We start from the raw sequence: 15,066 nt of genomic DNA, 5'->3' as shown, positions 1-15,066 counted from the left end.
TGAGGTTTAAATCAACCGATCACATTCAAAGTTGTAGTTACGTGCGTGCGGGCGCACGCTTGCTTTAGTTTTGGCGCCTAATTGCCAGTAGGAGGCGTGATGGCCTCAGAATGTTTACATCTCCTTTGTAGGTATTTTAAAGCAAATTTTCCCTTTCTTTCATAGCTTGGCTATTATTCTTTTCTCGGAAATTGTAATTTTTATGATTTAAAATTGGTAATAAGACTGAGTGGAGTCCAATTCGGTTTGTAATCATACTCGTGATAAACAAATCAGACTCCCGCTGCGCGGTCGTCCGATTTTGTTATCACTCTTATGATAACAGACCGAAGTGGACTCCACTCATTCCTATCACCATTACTTATCGTGCATGATTTCAAGCTTTAGCATTCACATAAATTGACTTTGGGCCAGGAAATAAGTTCTGCATTTTGCCCCGTTGTTTGCTTACCCATTTCATCTAAATTCCAAGATGGCGGAATTTACCTGTAACAAAGCTATTGACTTATAACAAATGCCTGCCGCTTTCTCTCAGCACTGTAAATTCATCCTAAGCTGATAATCAGTCAGAATCTCGTTCAGTTGAAAGATGGAGAGTTTCAGCATAAGTTAAAAGGTTTTCAGACAGTCTTCTCGTGACTTCAGTTACGCTTTAATTAAAAATCTGTATTTAAACACGCAGAACTCAATCTTTATGTATAGCTTCTCTCAGATAGTTCCGCATTGATGTCGTGTATTTACAGCCTGCGAACAGGCTCCCAGCGAGGGCGGAAAAAAATTCGTCCAGCGAAAGAGTGATATCACCAGACCGCTCTCGGCTCGTCCCGCTCGCCCTAGACTACACTCGGCTAGCTCGCTCTAAAACCAACCGGGAGCCTGTTCAGCTGCCTGTTCGCAGGCTATGTATTTATTTCGCTAAAAACAAGTTTTCATGGCTTGAAAGGTTATTGTCAGATTGTTTAATCGCTCAAAATTTTTCGAGCACAAGAAATCTGCCATTTTTTTAAGGTGTATGAGTTCTAAACTTCCAAAAGAACCATAAAAGACAACTTTGTTCTTGCTAAATGCCTCTAGGTTTATATTACAGCCAACGAATTAATATTGTAAACAGCAGAATCATTGTCAGCGTTCGAAAGTGGATATGCTATGAACAATTCTCAGAAAGTATTTCAATACTGCATATTACATAGTTCAATTTAATCGGCCATCGTAATCAAACTCTGTATACTCATTAACTTGAGTGTCTGGAATAAAATGAACCAAAGCTGTTTGAATTCAAGGCAACTGTGAACTGCGACCAAAATAGAGTCAAGAAACAAGTAAACAATTTTAAAACTGGTAAGGCAGGCAAATTAAGATTTGAAAGATGAAATAAGTGCAGTATTAAAAAGGGCTGGAGCTCGGTCAAAGCTTAACCTTGCGCCAACCGCAATGACGAATATCTCTAAAGAGTGTACGCTATTATAAATATCACAGAGACACGCAAAACTTTACTATATTAGGTAAGCATGTTTCGGCCATGAGAATGACTTCCTCGTGGCTTGAACGCACTCTGAATAGTTTATCTGTTGGAAGAGGGGGAAAATTCATTGGCAAATTTTTGTAGCTCTGCCCACGTTCGCAGTTGAGATGTTCCAAACATTCGGTGTCTAAGAGGCCACGAAGTCATCGCCTATTATCTGCCAAGGAATGCCTCTAATAATTGCAAGGTCTGTTTATTTTCTGTTTTGATCACCGGAAGAAACTGTCAGAAGGTGTCAATCACACGCTCTGAGTGGCTGAGCCTGTTGAAGGCGGAACTACGACCAGGGTAAAATTACTTTGAAACTTTTTGCCAAGACGTTCGTGAAACGTGATAAAAAAAAAAAAAAATTCCTTTTGTCATGTAAATACTATTCCCCATGCTGTTGGTTAAGGTTGCACGTACCGGAGCGGGCATTTTGAAAGAAGGTTTCTTGCTTTTCACAAGCACCGATGTGTATACAGAGCAAATCAAAACAAATGTCTCCCAAGGATATCTCTAATGATGTAGACTGGTAAACGAGATTTATTGCGTATGTAGTTAACACAGTACCACGAATTTGTGTAACCAAATTAAAATGCAAAACTTCAATTAACAGACACAGTTATTAGTAAATCAAAGAATGATGTAAACTGACATAACAATATTGTTGCTTTAACAACTTGACCTTATGTTGCGTGAAACACTTAAATCGTCTTTTGGCGTGACCATCAGCTTCAGCCCCAAAAGATTTGCAGTGTGATGCAACGTTATTGCTTCAAAGTAACACTTCCTTCTCGTTTCGCTTGCTCTATGGCTTCTTGTTAATTCATTACTCCAAACCACTCTTGCTCCGCAACTTGAGATGTTGCAAACATTCGGTGTATAAGAGGCCACGAAGTCATGCGGAACGCTAAGACACCGCTGAATCGCCTATTATCTGGCAAGGAGTGCTTCTAATAATTGCAAGGTCTAAACATTTTCTATTTTGATCACCGGAGTAAACTGTCAGAAGGTGTCAATCACACGCTTTGAGTGGTTGAGCCTGTTGAAGGCGGAACTACGACCAGGGTAAAATCACTTTGAAACTTTTTGCCAAGACGTTCGTGAAACGTGATAACAAAAAAAAATTCTTTTTGTCATGTAAATACTATTCCCCATGCTGTTGGTTAAGGTTGCACGTACCGGAGCGGGCATTTTGAAAGAAGGTTTCTTGCTTTTCACAAGCATCGATGCGTATACAGAGCAAATAAAAAAAAAAATGTCTCCCAAGGATATCTCTAATGATATAGACTGGTAAACGAGATTTATTGCATATGTAGTTGACACAGTACCACGAATTTGTGTAACCAAATTAAAATGCAAAACTTCAATTAACAGACACAGTTATTAATAAATCAAAGAATGATGTAAACTGACATAACAATATTGTTGCTGTAATAACTTGACCTTATGTTGCGTGAAACACTTGTCTTTTGGCGCGACCATCAGCTTCAGCCCCCAAAAGATTTGCAGTGTGATGCAACGTTATTGCTTCAAAGTAACACTTCCTTCTCGTTTCGCTTGCTCTATGGCTTCTTGTTAATTCATTACTTCAAACCACTCTTGCTCCGCAGCTTAAGAAGGCCTTAAAATTGAACAGTCTAAAGAAGTGTCTGGAGTTACTGGACGAGAACTACGCCGGACCAAACTGAGTCGTTTATCTTCATTGTTACAAGACTTGTTTTGTATTGCAAACATTGTTTGTAATGACCTAAGACTCAATTTCCAAACAACTGCAAGCTGTTCTCTAGAGTCCAAGGTTCGTCTCTCTTACTACGTCTTAAAATTATAATCCTGTTGGCTTACATAGAAATGTTTTCTCGGTTATTTAGATTGCATATCGTGTTTTAGATGTCTTTAGGGTACTTCAGTAGCCCATGGTACATTTTATGTCCTTGGCAATTGTCTCATAACATAGGAGGGAAGACTGTCACCTTAACACTGACTGGGTCATCGTATTCAGTACAAATCTTTGTTATTTATAGAATTTTACCACTTTGAACGCGTTCTAAAAACAATGGGATATTCTAAAACGCAATTTCTGTAACAAATAAAGGAAATCGGCTTAATTTTCCCAGATAAAATTAACTGCTGAAAACAAAAGATATGACAGGCCTACACGGACTCCCCTTCGTGAATTGCGATAGCGATGCATTTTAGCCTTCAATTAAATTTTCGCTCTAACGAGCGTATCTTTTAGAGATTTGCCTCTCTTGTATGATATAATCGGAGGTTTAGTATAGATGCTTTTCAGTAACGGCTGGTTTTGTATTACAACCCAGTTATTTATTAAAATTTCTTTTAGGCCACGTACTGCTGGGTGATATGTCGTGACAAATGGCAAAACTTTCGTTTGAGTCTTTTTCCTTTGTTGGGGAGCCAACATTCTGTCCTCGAAGCGGACTCCTGTTAGGGACCTTGTTCTGCGGCATTTTGTAATAACTACACATTTTGTAATACCTTACGCATTTTGTAATAAAAGTTGCAGCATTTTGTAATTACCTGCAGTATTTTGTATTAAATGCAAACGACGCATTTTGTAATAAGAGCTGCAGCATTTTGTAATAAACGTCAGTCTACGCAATTTGTAATAACGTGGTGACGCAAATTGTAATAAGTCTCTTCACACGATAATTTCACCAAGCATACAGATTGGCTGGATTCCCTTCAACACTGGCTTAATATAGTTTGTCAAGTGCTCTTTTTTAGCAGATATTGGGAGCTAAACAACCCACATACTTCTATGCAAATCTATATTTTCAATAAGCATGTGGCATAATTTTAGTCTGAGAGGTGTATAAATTTTGGAAAATAAAATTCTCAATTCCTTAAAAATTTCCTAAATCTTCATAATGGAGAATGGAATACCACCAGGTGAAATAGTTTCACCCATTGTCACGCAAATGTTGACGTTTTATTACTTTCTTTTTCGTGAACCTAACTTGATTCCAAGACTCGGACAAAAGTGAGAAAAAAGAACTTTTCTAAAAGATCGCGTGCATCTACTGTACAAATACCCATGCAGATACTGTACTCATATTCAGTTTAAAAAATCGTGCAATAATATAATAACTGATTTTCCATCAGGTTGGTGTTGAAGGGAATCCAGCCAATCTGTATGCTTGGTGAAATTATCGTGTGAAGAGACTTATTACAATTTGCGTCACCACGTTATTACAAATTGCGTAGACTGACGTTTATTACAAAATGCGTCGTTTGCATTTAATACAAAATACTGCAGGTAATTACAAAATGCTGCAACTTTTATTACAAAATGCGTAAGGTATTACAAAATGCGTAGTTATTACAAAATGCCGCAGAACAGACCTCTCAATGAAGTTATTAGGTTATCCTCGCGCTTTGAGGCGCAGTTTGAAGTTTGAGAGATACTCTTCAAAAGTGGTTTGTGAAGAGTTTGTTCTTAGGAGTCTTGTCGCTTCGTCTTTGATAAAACCTCGTTTTACACCCGGAGGGTGGCAGGAGGTGAAATGCGTGTATTGGAAGGTTTCTGTCGGCTTGTAGTGGGTCTTGATGTCAAGGATAGAGTCAGTTTGAAATCTATCCCCTTTGTGTCAAGGAAAGTAATTTCGTTCTCTGAAATTTCAGCTGTGAATTTGATTGAAGGGTGGAACTGGTTGGCTTGTTCAATGAACAAATTGATGTCTTGCTTGTTTTTTTTTTTTTATTCCATAGGGAGAAAACGTCATCGATGTAACGTTTCCATTCTATTGGCTTGATTCTGCTTCGGCGGATGAGTTTTGTTTCAATTTCTGCCATGAAGATGTTTGCAAAAGCAACTGCCATTTTAGTACCCAAGGTAGTGCCGTGCGTTTGCAGATAGTTGTCGCCATTGAATTGGAATGAATTTTCCTTCAAGATTAAACCAAGCATTTCCCTAAGGTAGTTGGTCGGGATTGGAGGGTTGTTATTGTGAAATATGTCGTATGCCCGACATACTGTTGTTATTCCCTCCTCTTGTGGTATATTTGTGCACAAGCTCGTGACATCCATAGACACTAGAATAGTGTCTTGGTGTCTTTTGGTTCTTTCCACAAAGTTAATAAAGTCTGTAGTATCCTTAATATAGGATTTTTGCCTTTGAGCAATTGACTGGAGCAGTCTATCAACAAAAGATAATATTCTCTCTGTTGGACCTTCGCACCCGGATACTATCGGTCTTCCGACCGGTTTAGGTTTGTGGAGTTTTGTTAAGGTATAAAAGATAGGTATTCTAGGCGGACTGAGAGTTTGTGAAAGCCATTTAGCCGTCATGTCATCGATGTGGCTTCCTTGGTGACGTAGAGTGATAATTTGATTCACTCTTTGTTGCGTGTCTTTCACCATAGGTTGTCTTAAAGGATTATAGTGCTCTCTGTTGTCGAGTTGCACTTGGGCCTCCTTTATTTTGTCAGTTTTATTCATGATGACTGTTGTTGTGCCTTTATCTGCCTTTTTTAGGTTCAATGCAGAGTTGTGTTTCAGTTCTGCAATAGCTCTAAATTCATTTCGTGATAGATTGTATTCAGGCTTCATTGTTTTAATTTCGGCTAATTGTACTTTCACACTTTCCAAGTAGCTTTCAAGGGTGCCAAAAAATCGGCGTTTTAGAATATCCCATTTGTTTTTAGAACGTGTTTTTGATAAGTCTTTGGAAAGCATTAGTTTGTAGTCGCAATACATCTTGAACGGCTGAGGGGATTGGCTGGTTATCAACGCTGAATACGACTGGTATTCTTCGATCGGCCACTGAGCTAAGCTTGTGAGACTTTTTGTCAAGTTCTTCTGAGTGGTATTATCCGTTTAGGTGACAATAATGATAATACCAACTTAATTCAGTTGCATGTCAGTTGCTTTAGCCGAGGGATAACCCCCTTCTAATAGAGGACGCCTACCTGAAAAGAATTACAAGAATCTAAGAATCACTCAAAAATCAGGTTATTATTCCTTTTAAATCTTTATAACTAGCACAGCCCGTTAATTGTTTAATGAATCTAGAGGATCGTTAAGTCAACTGATTAGTGCTGTTGAGAAAATACAAATAGTTTAGTTTCAATTTTTGGCTCGGCTACTAGGCAGAGCAGTGGCATTTCAGTGGTTTTTTGTTTCTCAGCTCACTGCTCAACATATCATAACATTTCAAAGCTGACGCGCTAAGGCGAACGAGTCGTGAAAGCCGAGATGACTTTATATTACAGTATGGCAGAGTGGCCGTCTAACGATCGATAGACTTGATAGAAGTGATCGACCTTTAAAAACGTAAATATTTTTCTTTCATAGGTTCGTCAGGGGCTTATCGTGCTAAAACAATTCGATGACTACTTGCTTTCGGTTTCAGTCGATCGAAACTTTGAGCTCGCCAGCTAATTTTTGATTAAAAAAAAGGAAATAGCTCACTGCAAATGTCAACAAATCCTTAGGTACACGGTAACCATTTCGGCCGGTTTGTCTAAAATAAAGATACCTATAGTAACCCTAATCATATTGCGAGAAATTGCATCGTCGCAGTTAGCTTAGAAATCGAATACACCGAATACAAAAAAAAATACACCTCAGATAGACAACAACATGCAACTCGCGCCACGCCAGGAGATTATCTCGATTTTCGCCTTATGAAACCGTAAACCAATGGAACATTACACATGTCAGGAAATTGCATTTTAATAGATCCGTGAGTGATTTGTTTCCTGTGTTTAGATAATAATTCTTAAGACACGTCTCGGGAAACACCTTTTATCGCACAGTTTTTGTTTATTTGGAGTAAGATAATCTCCGATTAAGAGATCTTTAAGTGATTTGTCTTTGGCTTGGATTATCCTTTTCATCTGATGGCATTATTGACCCAATTTTCGGTAGGAAAGAGGGAACTAAAGAACCTCTTATCACGTAGTCGAGTACTTTTCTATCCACCGTGTTGCGGATTTGAATTCTGTAACAAAACAAAATTCTGAACTCTGTTTCAATAAGGCAAGACGTCTCAGCTGACAAAATGTGTATACTTTTCAATGAACGGAATAACTGATGGAAAAGAAGGTTTCCTTGGAATAAAAGATCAGTTTCAGCCCGGTAAAAAAAAGCTAGGAACTGCTATATCCGTACACTGATCCCGAAAAGGATAAAATTAACCACTGGTAAAACTGATGAGTCACAAACTCGGCTCACTGAGGTGGCCCTCTGGTTACAACAAAAAACTGAACCAGCTGAATTTTGTCATTCTTCGGTTCGATTTCCTGTCAGGCAATGTTGCAGTGTCAAGGGATTCAACTAACATTTCCGTTGTCCGACGGGAACTCGGCTCTAAAATTTAACCACAAACTTTGTAAGTTTTATTAGATTATTATGAAATAGTGCGACGTGTGCCAGGTCAATGCAGTGAATTATATTTATGCCAAACCGGAACCTGTTTCTCTTAGCAGACTGTAAACGCAATGAAAAAAGAGTTAGACATAACAATTTTTCTTGGACAATTCTGTCCAAGGAGGAAAGGTGCAGTAGCGTTACTCTATGTGAAGCACCAACCCGTGAGACAAGGCCAGACCACAACACCGAGAACTACGTGCCCTACTCTTTGCGATAAGTGTGTGGGTTCTTTAACGTCCCCTACTAACCATGTGACACTGAAGATGCAGGAGACGGGGCCTACGGTTTAATTATAGTCTTTGTCTGAGAAGACTTGAATGTCTAACAATAACCATTTGCAGAGTTCAACAAAGTTCATTCTAGTTTTATTTTCCTTTCAGCACACGCACTGCACAGTTGAAAAGCACCTGCTACTGATTGGATACGAGAAGTTATGATAGTTATTTTGATTAGAACATCCATGCTGGACCATGGTGTTATGGAAATTATAATTATGATAATTATAACAGGAATGGATAATCATCCACATGACGAGTACGATAATGCCGATGACGACCAAGACCACCACCACCACGACGACGACGACGACGATGACAATGACGGTGACGATGACGGTGATGATGATGATGGTGGTAGTGGTGGTGGTAGTGGTGGTGGTGGTGGTGGTGGTGGCGGCGATGGTGATGATGGTAGTGATGGTGGTGAGAATAACGACGAAGGCGACAACGGAGGCTACGAAAACGATGGAGAAGTCGACTACAACGACGAAGAGTACGACGCTGACGACGTAGACGAAGAAATACTCTGTAAGTATTAATTTCAAGTCAAGAAAGGCGATTATTTTTGTATTGACCTTGTTGTCTGTTATCATGTAAGTGACTACCGTAAACTTCCGACAGTAACGACCCTCGTTACTTTCGGGGTAGCACCCTATGGGGCTTGCTACTTTTGGGGTGTCGTTACTTTCGAGGGGTCGGTACTTTCGGGGAGCAAAAAACGTTATATAAGGTTGGTACGACTGGGCTCTTCTTCTAGTTCAAATCTATATGTCTGTCACATGGGTGAGTTCTCCATGTCTAGACTGTGTTGTTAGTGTTTGGCGGAACGCTAGTTACATACCATAGACACCATAAACTGTTTATACTTCATGAAGCAATGCTACGTCAGTTTGCTGTATCAATATCTCAGTAAGTTGGTCGAGTTTTTTCAATTTAAATTTGAAGAAACGTTCCTTTTATATTAATACGCTACTGTTTAAAATGACGTTAATTTGAATCAAAGTTTTCTATATTACGTTCCTGTTACTTGATGAAAATTCTAGGCGTTTTGTTTTAACATGGTGCAACATTAACTGATGAAGCACGAATTGACGCTTCACAACGCGATTCCACGTTACCATACGTAACTTTGACCTGACTATTGACTGGAAAAATAAATATACCATTGAACCTGGGTATCACTATTTTGGGCGAGGTAGATGCTCGCTACTTTTGGAGGGTCGCTACATACTGTCGGGATTTATTACCAGCCACAATTTTTTGACGGTACTTTCTGGGGGTCGCTATTTTCGTAAGTTGACGACGCCTCAGCCCGAGTCAACTTTCACGCAAAGAAATCGAGAGCGAATAATCTACTTTTACAATAAATCTACTAGTCTTTCCAAACTTTATCTTAATCCTCGTGTCTTCATTTGGCTTTTGCGCCTTTCATCAACTGGCGCGTGGAAGAAAATTTAGTGGTGAACAATAAAGAATAGACAATACGCAATATTGTGTCTACGTTTGGGAACTATCGGACGTCTGATGGTAGCCTTGTCCAAACGGAAAATGTTTGAAGATCAAACACAATCAACTGATCAATGTTCGGTGACCATACAATTGCCATTTGGACACCTTGTTTGGTCGTGTTTGATCGTGTTTGACAACATTTGAGGGACGACAAACATTTGGTCAAACATTGTAAAACATTTTGTTCCTTTGGACGGTAATCAAACATATTTGATATCGTTTGGCCATTCAGTATAACTTCAACATCGGTTTGGTCACAAAACAGTGTTTGATCGCGTTTAGTTTCCAAACATTTCCCGTTCGGACAGGACTTAAAGCTAGCGTATTTGCCCTCGAGACGTCGCTTAAATTTCCGGGGTACCAGCTATCAGACGATAGTTCCTCGGCAGCTGAAACAATAGAAAAACGTTTTTTCTTTTTTTTTTTTTTTTTTAAATCGGAGGAAGTCATAGAGGTCTAGATCTAATGTTCAGTTAACGCCTACAGTTTTTCCTTTTGCTAAATTAAAACTGTGATTCACTGTGATCTTATTATCTTTGAACAGTGTTGGTGGAAGCAACTCCAGATAAGTTGTGAGATGGACTCAATCCTCCCGGGAGATTTGACAAATTGACAAAAAGGAAAAAAAGTGATTATAATTTACGGCAAAATTACAACAACAAAGGTGTAAGTAAACATAACGAATGGAAGCTTTGTTTTAGAAACATTTTAATAAGCCGCGTGCATTCAAAATCTGCGACTGAACAATTCATTTCTTAATATTTTGATTATTTAAAGGATTTTGCATGTAACTTATTCAAAAAGCTCCATATGTTGGATTGAAGAACTATTTTTCCGTCTAAGAACAGTGACGTTAAAACTTATAAAGTATTATTTCATTTTGTACGTGGCTATGCGACTGAAATTAAAATGAAAATGTTGAATATTTTGATTAGAAAAGGATCTAATTCGTATCTTATATAGCCCGGATAGGATGTGTATATACTGGGAAGAGCATTTATGCCATTAAAACTGAATTAATATATGTACTTGGTTAATTTAAAAGATGTGAAGAATTTCGTAAGGTTTGTAAGTTAATAAGGTTCGAACACCTAAGAAAATATTGTGAATGAAACGAGTCATCCATAGCAAGTACGTTGGATATGGTTCGTAAAAGTTAAGTTAGAAAATATTAAAAATAAGATGAGTCTTCCATAGCTTGTAAGTTTGATAATATATTTTTTAATCTGAGGACAGTTTTTATACCAGGATAAATTGTAAAGTTTGTGAAGTTCAGTTACAGTGTTTTAGCCTTCACCCGTTTTACAATGTATATCTTAAAGAAGCAGAATATTTTTAGTTTATAAAGATATACAAATAAAAATTACAATTATATTCCCGTCAGTTTGTGTGCATGTACCTTGTTGTACGACACCGCCGGTTCGGACCCGTCGCGATCCATTCGACTCCAAGAAATTTTCGAACCTCATCCCGCAAATTTTGGTTGAATATATCGCGCCCTAGGTTACTTAATCCCCATATCATGTTTTAGAGGTTTTTAGAGAACATTTTATGTTCTTATACTGAAAATTAATTCACACGCACATTACACGTTACATACATAACTTGCCACTTGGAAAACTACTTGCCACTTGGAAAACTATTTGATACTTGGAAAACTACTTGCCACTTGGAAAACTACTTGTCACTTGGAAAACTACTTGACATTTGGACGATCACCTGATTGACTGGATTGCGTGTTTGCCTTTAATGCTACACCTCCAAAACAATTAGTTATTTATTTCTTGCCTCGATTAAGACAGTTGGCACGTTTGCGGCTTTTCGGTTGACATCAGAAGGCAAAAGGAAGCAGATAGACACTTACGCAAATGGTTGTTTCCTTTATAGACCATTTAATAGACACTTAACGGAAAACCAAAAATAAATTGAACCATCAAAAGTATTCATCGGAATCATCTAAGTCGGCGGAGAGTCAATATTTAATGTCCAAGTCTGTATTCTCCGACGAAAGTTTCAAAAAACGTTATGACTCGTTTCAGTTTGTTAGTCATAACTTAGTCAGTATCAGTTTAGCCCGACAGCCGCTCGTAAAAAAAGACAGGAACAAAGAAAATTTCAGCTGCTACAGGTGATTCTAAAAGAGTGAACTAGCAATGGATGACTTGCTACTTGTCTCCATTCATTTTTAATTGACACTATCTCGCCGTTGAGCTGAGAAAATAAAAATAACACCAGAAATTTCGATATGAAAGTGAGCGCTGGCAAGAGGAAAGCGGTCGTTGGTATAGACGAGAGGTACGCAAAACATTAGGTTAGTTCAACGTAACACCACTGGGATATTCCGTTATTAAAAAGATGGGGGTGTTTGGAGGGAGCAAATGATGGCAACTGTTGAGTTGTGCCGTACTAACGTTTGGATGTCTCCTTTGCCAGTAACGCCGACCCCGTGTGCTACCATTAGTTAAGCGTATTTTTGGCCGAATATTTCCACGAGTATTGTGCCATTTTAGATATTCAAATGGAAGTATCCTCCGAGTTCACGACAAGTGTAAGAAGTGTCAAGAGTGTAAAATGCCTTTGGTAGACGATATCATCAACAAGTGATGCCAAAGCGGTAAACTAGCAATAATGACTTGATACTTGCCTTCCCTTAATTTTTAATTGACATTAACTCGATGTTGAGCTGATAAAATAAAAATTAAAAAAGGAGCAAAGAAGGCCTTTTAGATTAAGATGTCTCGTAAGTACCCGTTCGAATATAAAATCATGTTGTAACATTGCTTAGGATACATTTTAACTTAGGAGAGCTTCGTCAGTAAGTTGATTCCCTGCGGCATCATCTTTTCAATAACAAAAAAAAAACGTTTTGTAAACTTAACATATCTTGCAAAAGAGTTGAATGAATAAATCCGACTCCAGACACGATAAAAGGTAAGACAATTCCGGAAATAACCATATCGATAATTAAAACTGCCCACGCACGACTGTTTTGCATTTGCTTTGTTTTTCCTTTCCATGTATCGAGAAACACTTGAAATTTCCTGAATGATTTCCTGTTTGTTTTGATGAGCATCATCGAAAGCATAGAAGTTAAAATAGAAACAAACTACACCGAAACTTGTAAGTAAGAAAATCATCTAATAAACATAATTTACTATTCCAGGAGTGTTTATGAGTATATTGATCAATTCACGAAGTCGTCAAGAGGCTTTGAAAAGACACACAACTGTCCGTTATAACGCGAGTACTTTACACAGTGGATAATAAAGTCTAGTTACAAACGGGAGCTTCTGCTTAACAAAGGGAAAACAATCCGCAAGTATAAGGAACAGTCCCGTATCCCATAATGCATGATAATGCAACTCGATACCAGCAGTCGCAAGGCTATAAAAAGCAATCATCTCAGAAATTCAGGCCGTTTCTGTCAGCAGGGTGACCAGTAGCCTTCTCGCGATCGTCTTTGAAACGTTTTTGTTTTTAACTGTGAAGGAAATACGATGCTTGGAAAGACTTTGAAAGGCGTTGGTTTCTCTGTAGGACTCATCATATTTATCTCATCGGCGGTGAGTAATTTATCATTGGTATTCCTCAGTCTCGCACCTGCATTATTTGTTTGAACGCCTACTTGTACATTTATAAATTGTTTTGTTCTGGGCAGAATATTTCCGTCCTTGATTTTCGGTCGACTTCATCCAAAGTTTTCTAGGTTACTTAATTCCCATATCATGTTTTAGAGGTTTTTAGAGTACATTTTATTTCTTTTTTCTAAATATTAATTCACACCCACATTACCCGTTAGATACATAACTTGTCACTTGGAGACCTATTGGACGATCACCTGATTCACTAGATTCACGGCGTGTTTGCCTTCAGTGCTACCGCCAAAACAATTAGTTATCGTATTTCTTGCCTCGATTAAGGTTACCGTAAACCTTCGCGGGTGTCCTTAGCGAAAAAAAATATTACCGCGCTGTCTTAAAGACAACCACCACAAATTATATATCAATGCAAAGGTTATAGAATGCTCTATTCGATAAAAATTGTTTTGCCTCAATTTTTTTTAATCATAAGGCGAGCGCGACCTAAAAGCGCGAAAAGACCCACGTTCCACTGAGCGAATTTATCGGGTATCAAACTCGACCGCATCAACAAAGCTACTACATTATATCATTCACGAGGCATCAATCATCAAAACCGTGTGAGGGTTTGTCGATATTCCTATTGGTTGTTTTGGAAAATTTCTGTCAAGTTTGATGTCCAAAAATACAGCGACACGTTTCACGACGAAGGCCATTGCAGGAGATCAATTTTGAAAAACGCAAATCCCCCACACGCATGACATGTCACAGGTATCAGACCACCCGTAAAACACTTACATGCCTAAGTGGATTTGTTTTCAAACATAAATAGATTAATTTATTTTTAAACAAGCATTTTCACCTGCTTAAATTACCCTTTAATAGGTGTACAACAAGAGTGTTGGCGAAAATGATACCGGAAGTGTTGGTCGATATACTCACAAAGTGTTTCAAATCAACGTATTTTCGACACGTGGCTCTTTGGCCATGCATGTCTTTCCACGCTGCAAGATAACATTCGAAATGAAGGCCGATATTTTATACATTAGCTGATATTGTTTGCTGAGTGATTCCTGACAACAGACCGGCACTGCATAATTGATACCAGTGTCAAGTCCTTATAGCTCGCGGTGATCAGCAATCAACAGGCCCACATTTTTTGGTGCACTTTAACCCTATAATACTCGCGCGTGCGGCTAAAACGTTTATTTTCTTATACAGTTTTTGTTGAAATCTAAACGACAGAAGGAGAAATTAGATGCAACATGCCAGTAGCAAGGCAAAACCTGGAAATGGAACAACGCACAACAAATAACTGCCGGTTAATCAAACCGGTCGTTAAAGTTACAAGTGCGAAACTGTGTTCGACTTGCAGAGAATTTATGTCAGCAATGAAAGCTATCTTGTGACCTTTTTATTGTAAAGTGCTCATCCGATCATGATGCTAGCTTGCCAACGCAGACGTATTTTCGGCTGTCACTTGGTTCCGCGGAAAATAACCAGGGCCGAAATCAGTAACATTTCCAAAATATCAACGCTACCACCATCGCTGCAAAGAAGATTAACGACGTCTTTGAATCCACTGAGAACAAAGAAAACGCGGCAAAACAATAGTTGAACACAGCCCTCAACAAACTGAACGTGCTTGCCTCGCTTGTCTCTGGATATCAGCCGCGTGATTCCAGAAGGACTGGTCACGCTATCCCGCCGCAGTATTCACGGGTCTTCATCCGAAAACTGAAAATATTTTAATGATTGATGATGCTTCAGTTACAAACGGCGAGCTTAATGATTTAAGAAC

General features: G+C 38.6%; 1 protein-coding gene and 1 long non-coding RNA gene across 3 annotated transcripts in view; one reads left to right on the top strand and one right to left on the bottom strand.

Moving 5' to 3' along the window:
• Window positions 1-15,066, bottom strand: part of LOC145460456 (uncharacterized) — a 247,800-nt gene that overhangs the window by 208,163 nt on the left and 24,571 nt on the right. The gene's annotated exons all lie outside the window — the stretch shown is intronic.
• Window positions 4,742-10,404, top strand: LOC145460174 (uncharacterized). Of its 2 annotated transcripts, XM_081444908.1 has the most exons (3): window positions 4,742-5,360; window positions 8,281-8,706; window positions 10,232-10,404. In XM_081444908.1, the coding sequence occupies exons 2-3, from the start codon at window positions 8,334-8,336 to the stop codon at window positions 10,261-10,263; spliced, it is 405 nt and encodes a 134-aa protein (XP_081301034.1). In that variant the 5' UTR covers window positions 4,742-5,360; window positions 8,281-8,333; the 3' UTR covers window positions 10,264-10,404. The 2 variants fall into 2 exon arrangements, with proteins under 2 accessions (XP_081301034.1, XP_081301035.1); XM_081444909.1 differs by lacking the exon at window positions 10,232-10,404 and having other exon boundaries at window positions 8,281-9,645.

Source organism: Orbicella franksi, chromosome 11 (genome assembly GCF_964199315.1).
Source record: "Orbicella franksi chromosome 11, jaOrbFran1.1, whole genome shotgun sequence".
Lineage (NCBI taxonomy): Eukaryota > Metazoa > Cnidaria > Anthozoa > Scleractinia > Merulinidae > Orbicella > Orbicella franksi.
This window is presented reverse-complemented; position numbering and strand designations above follow the sequence as displayed.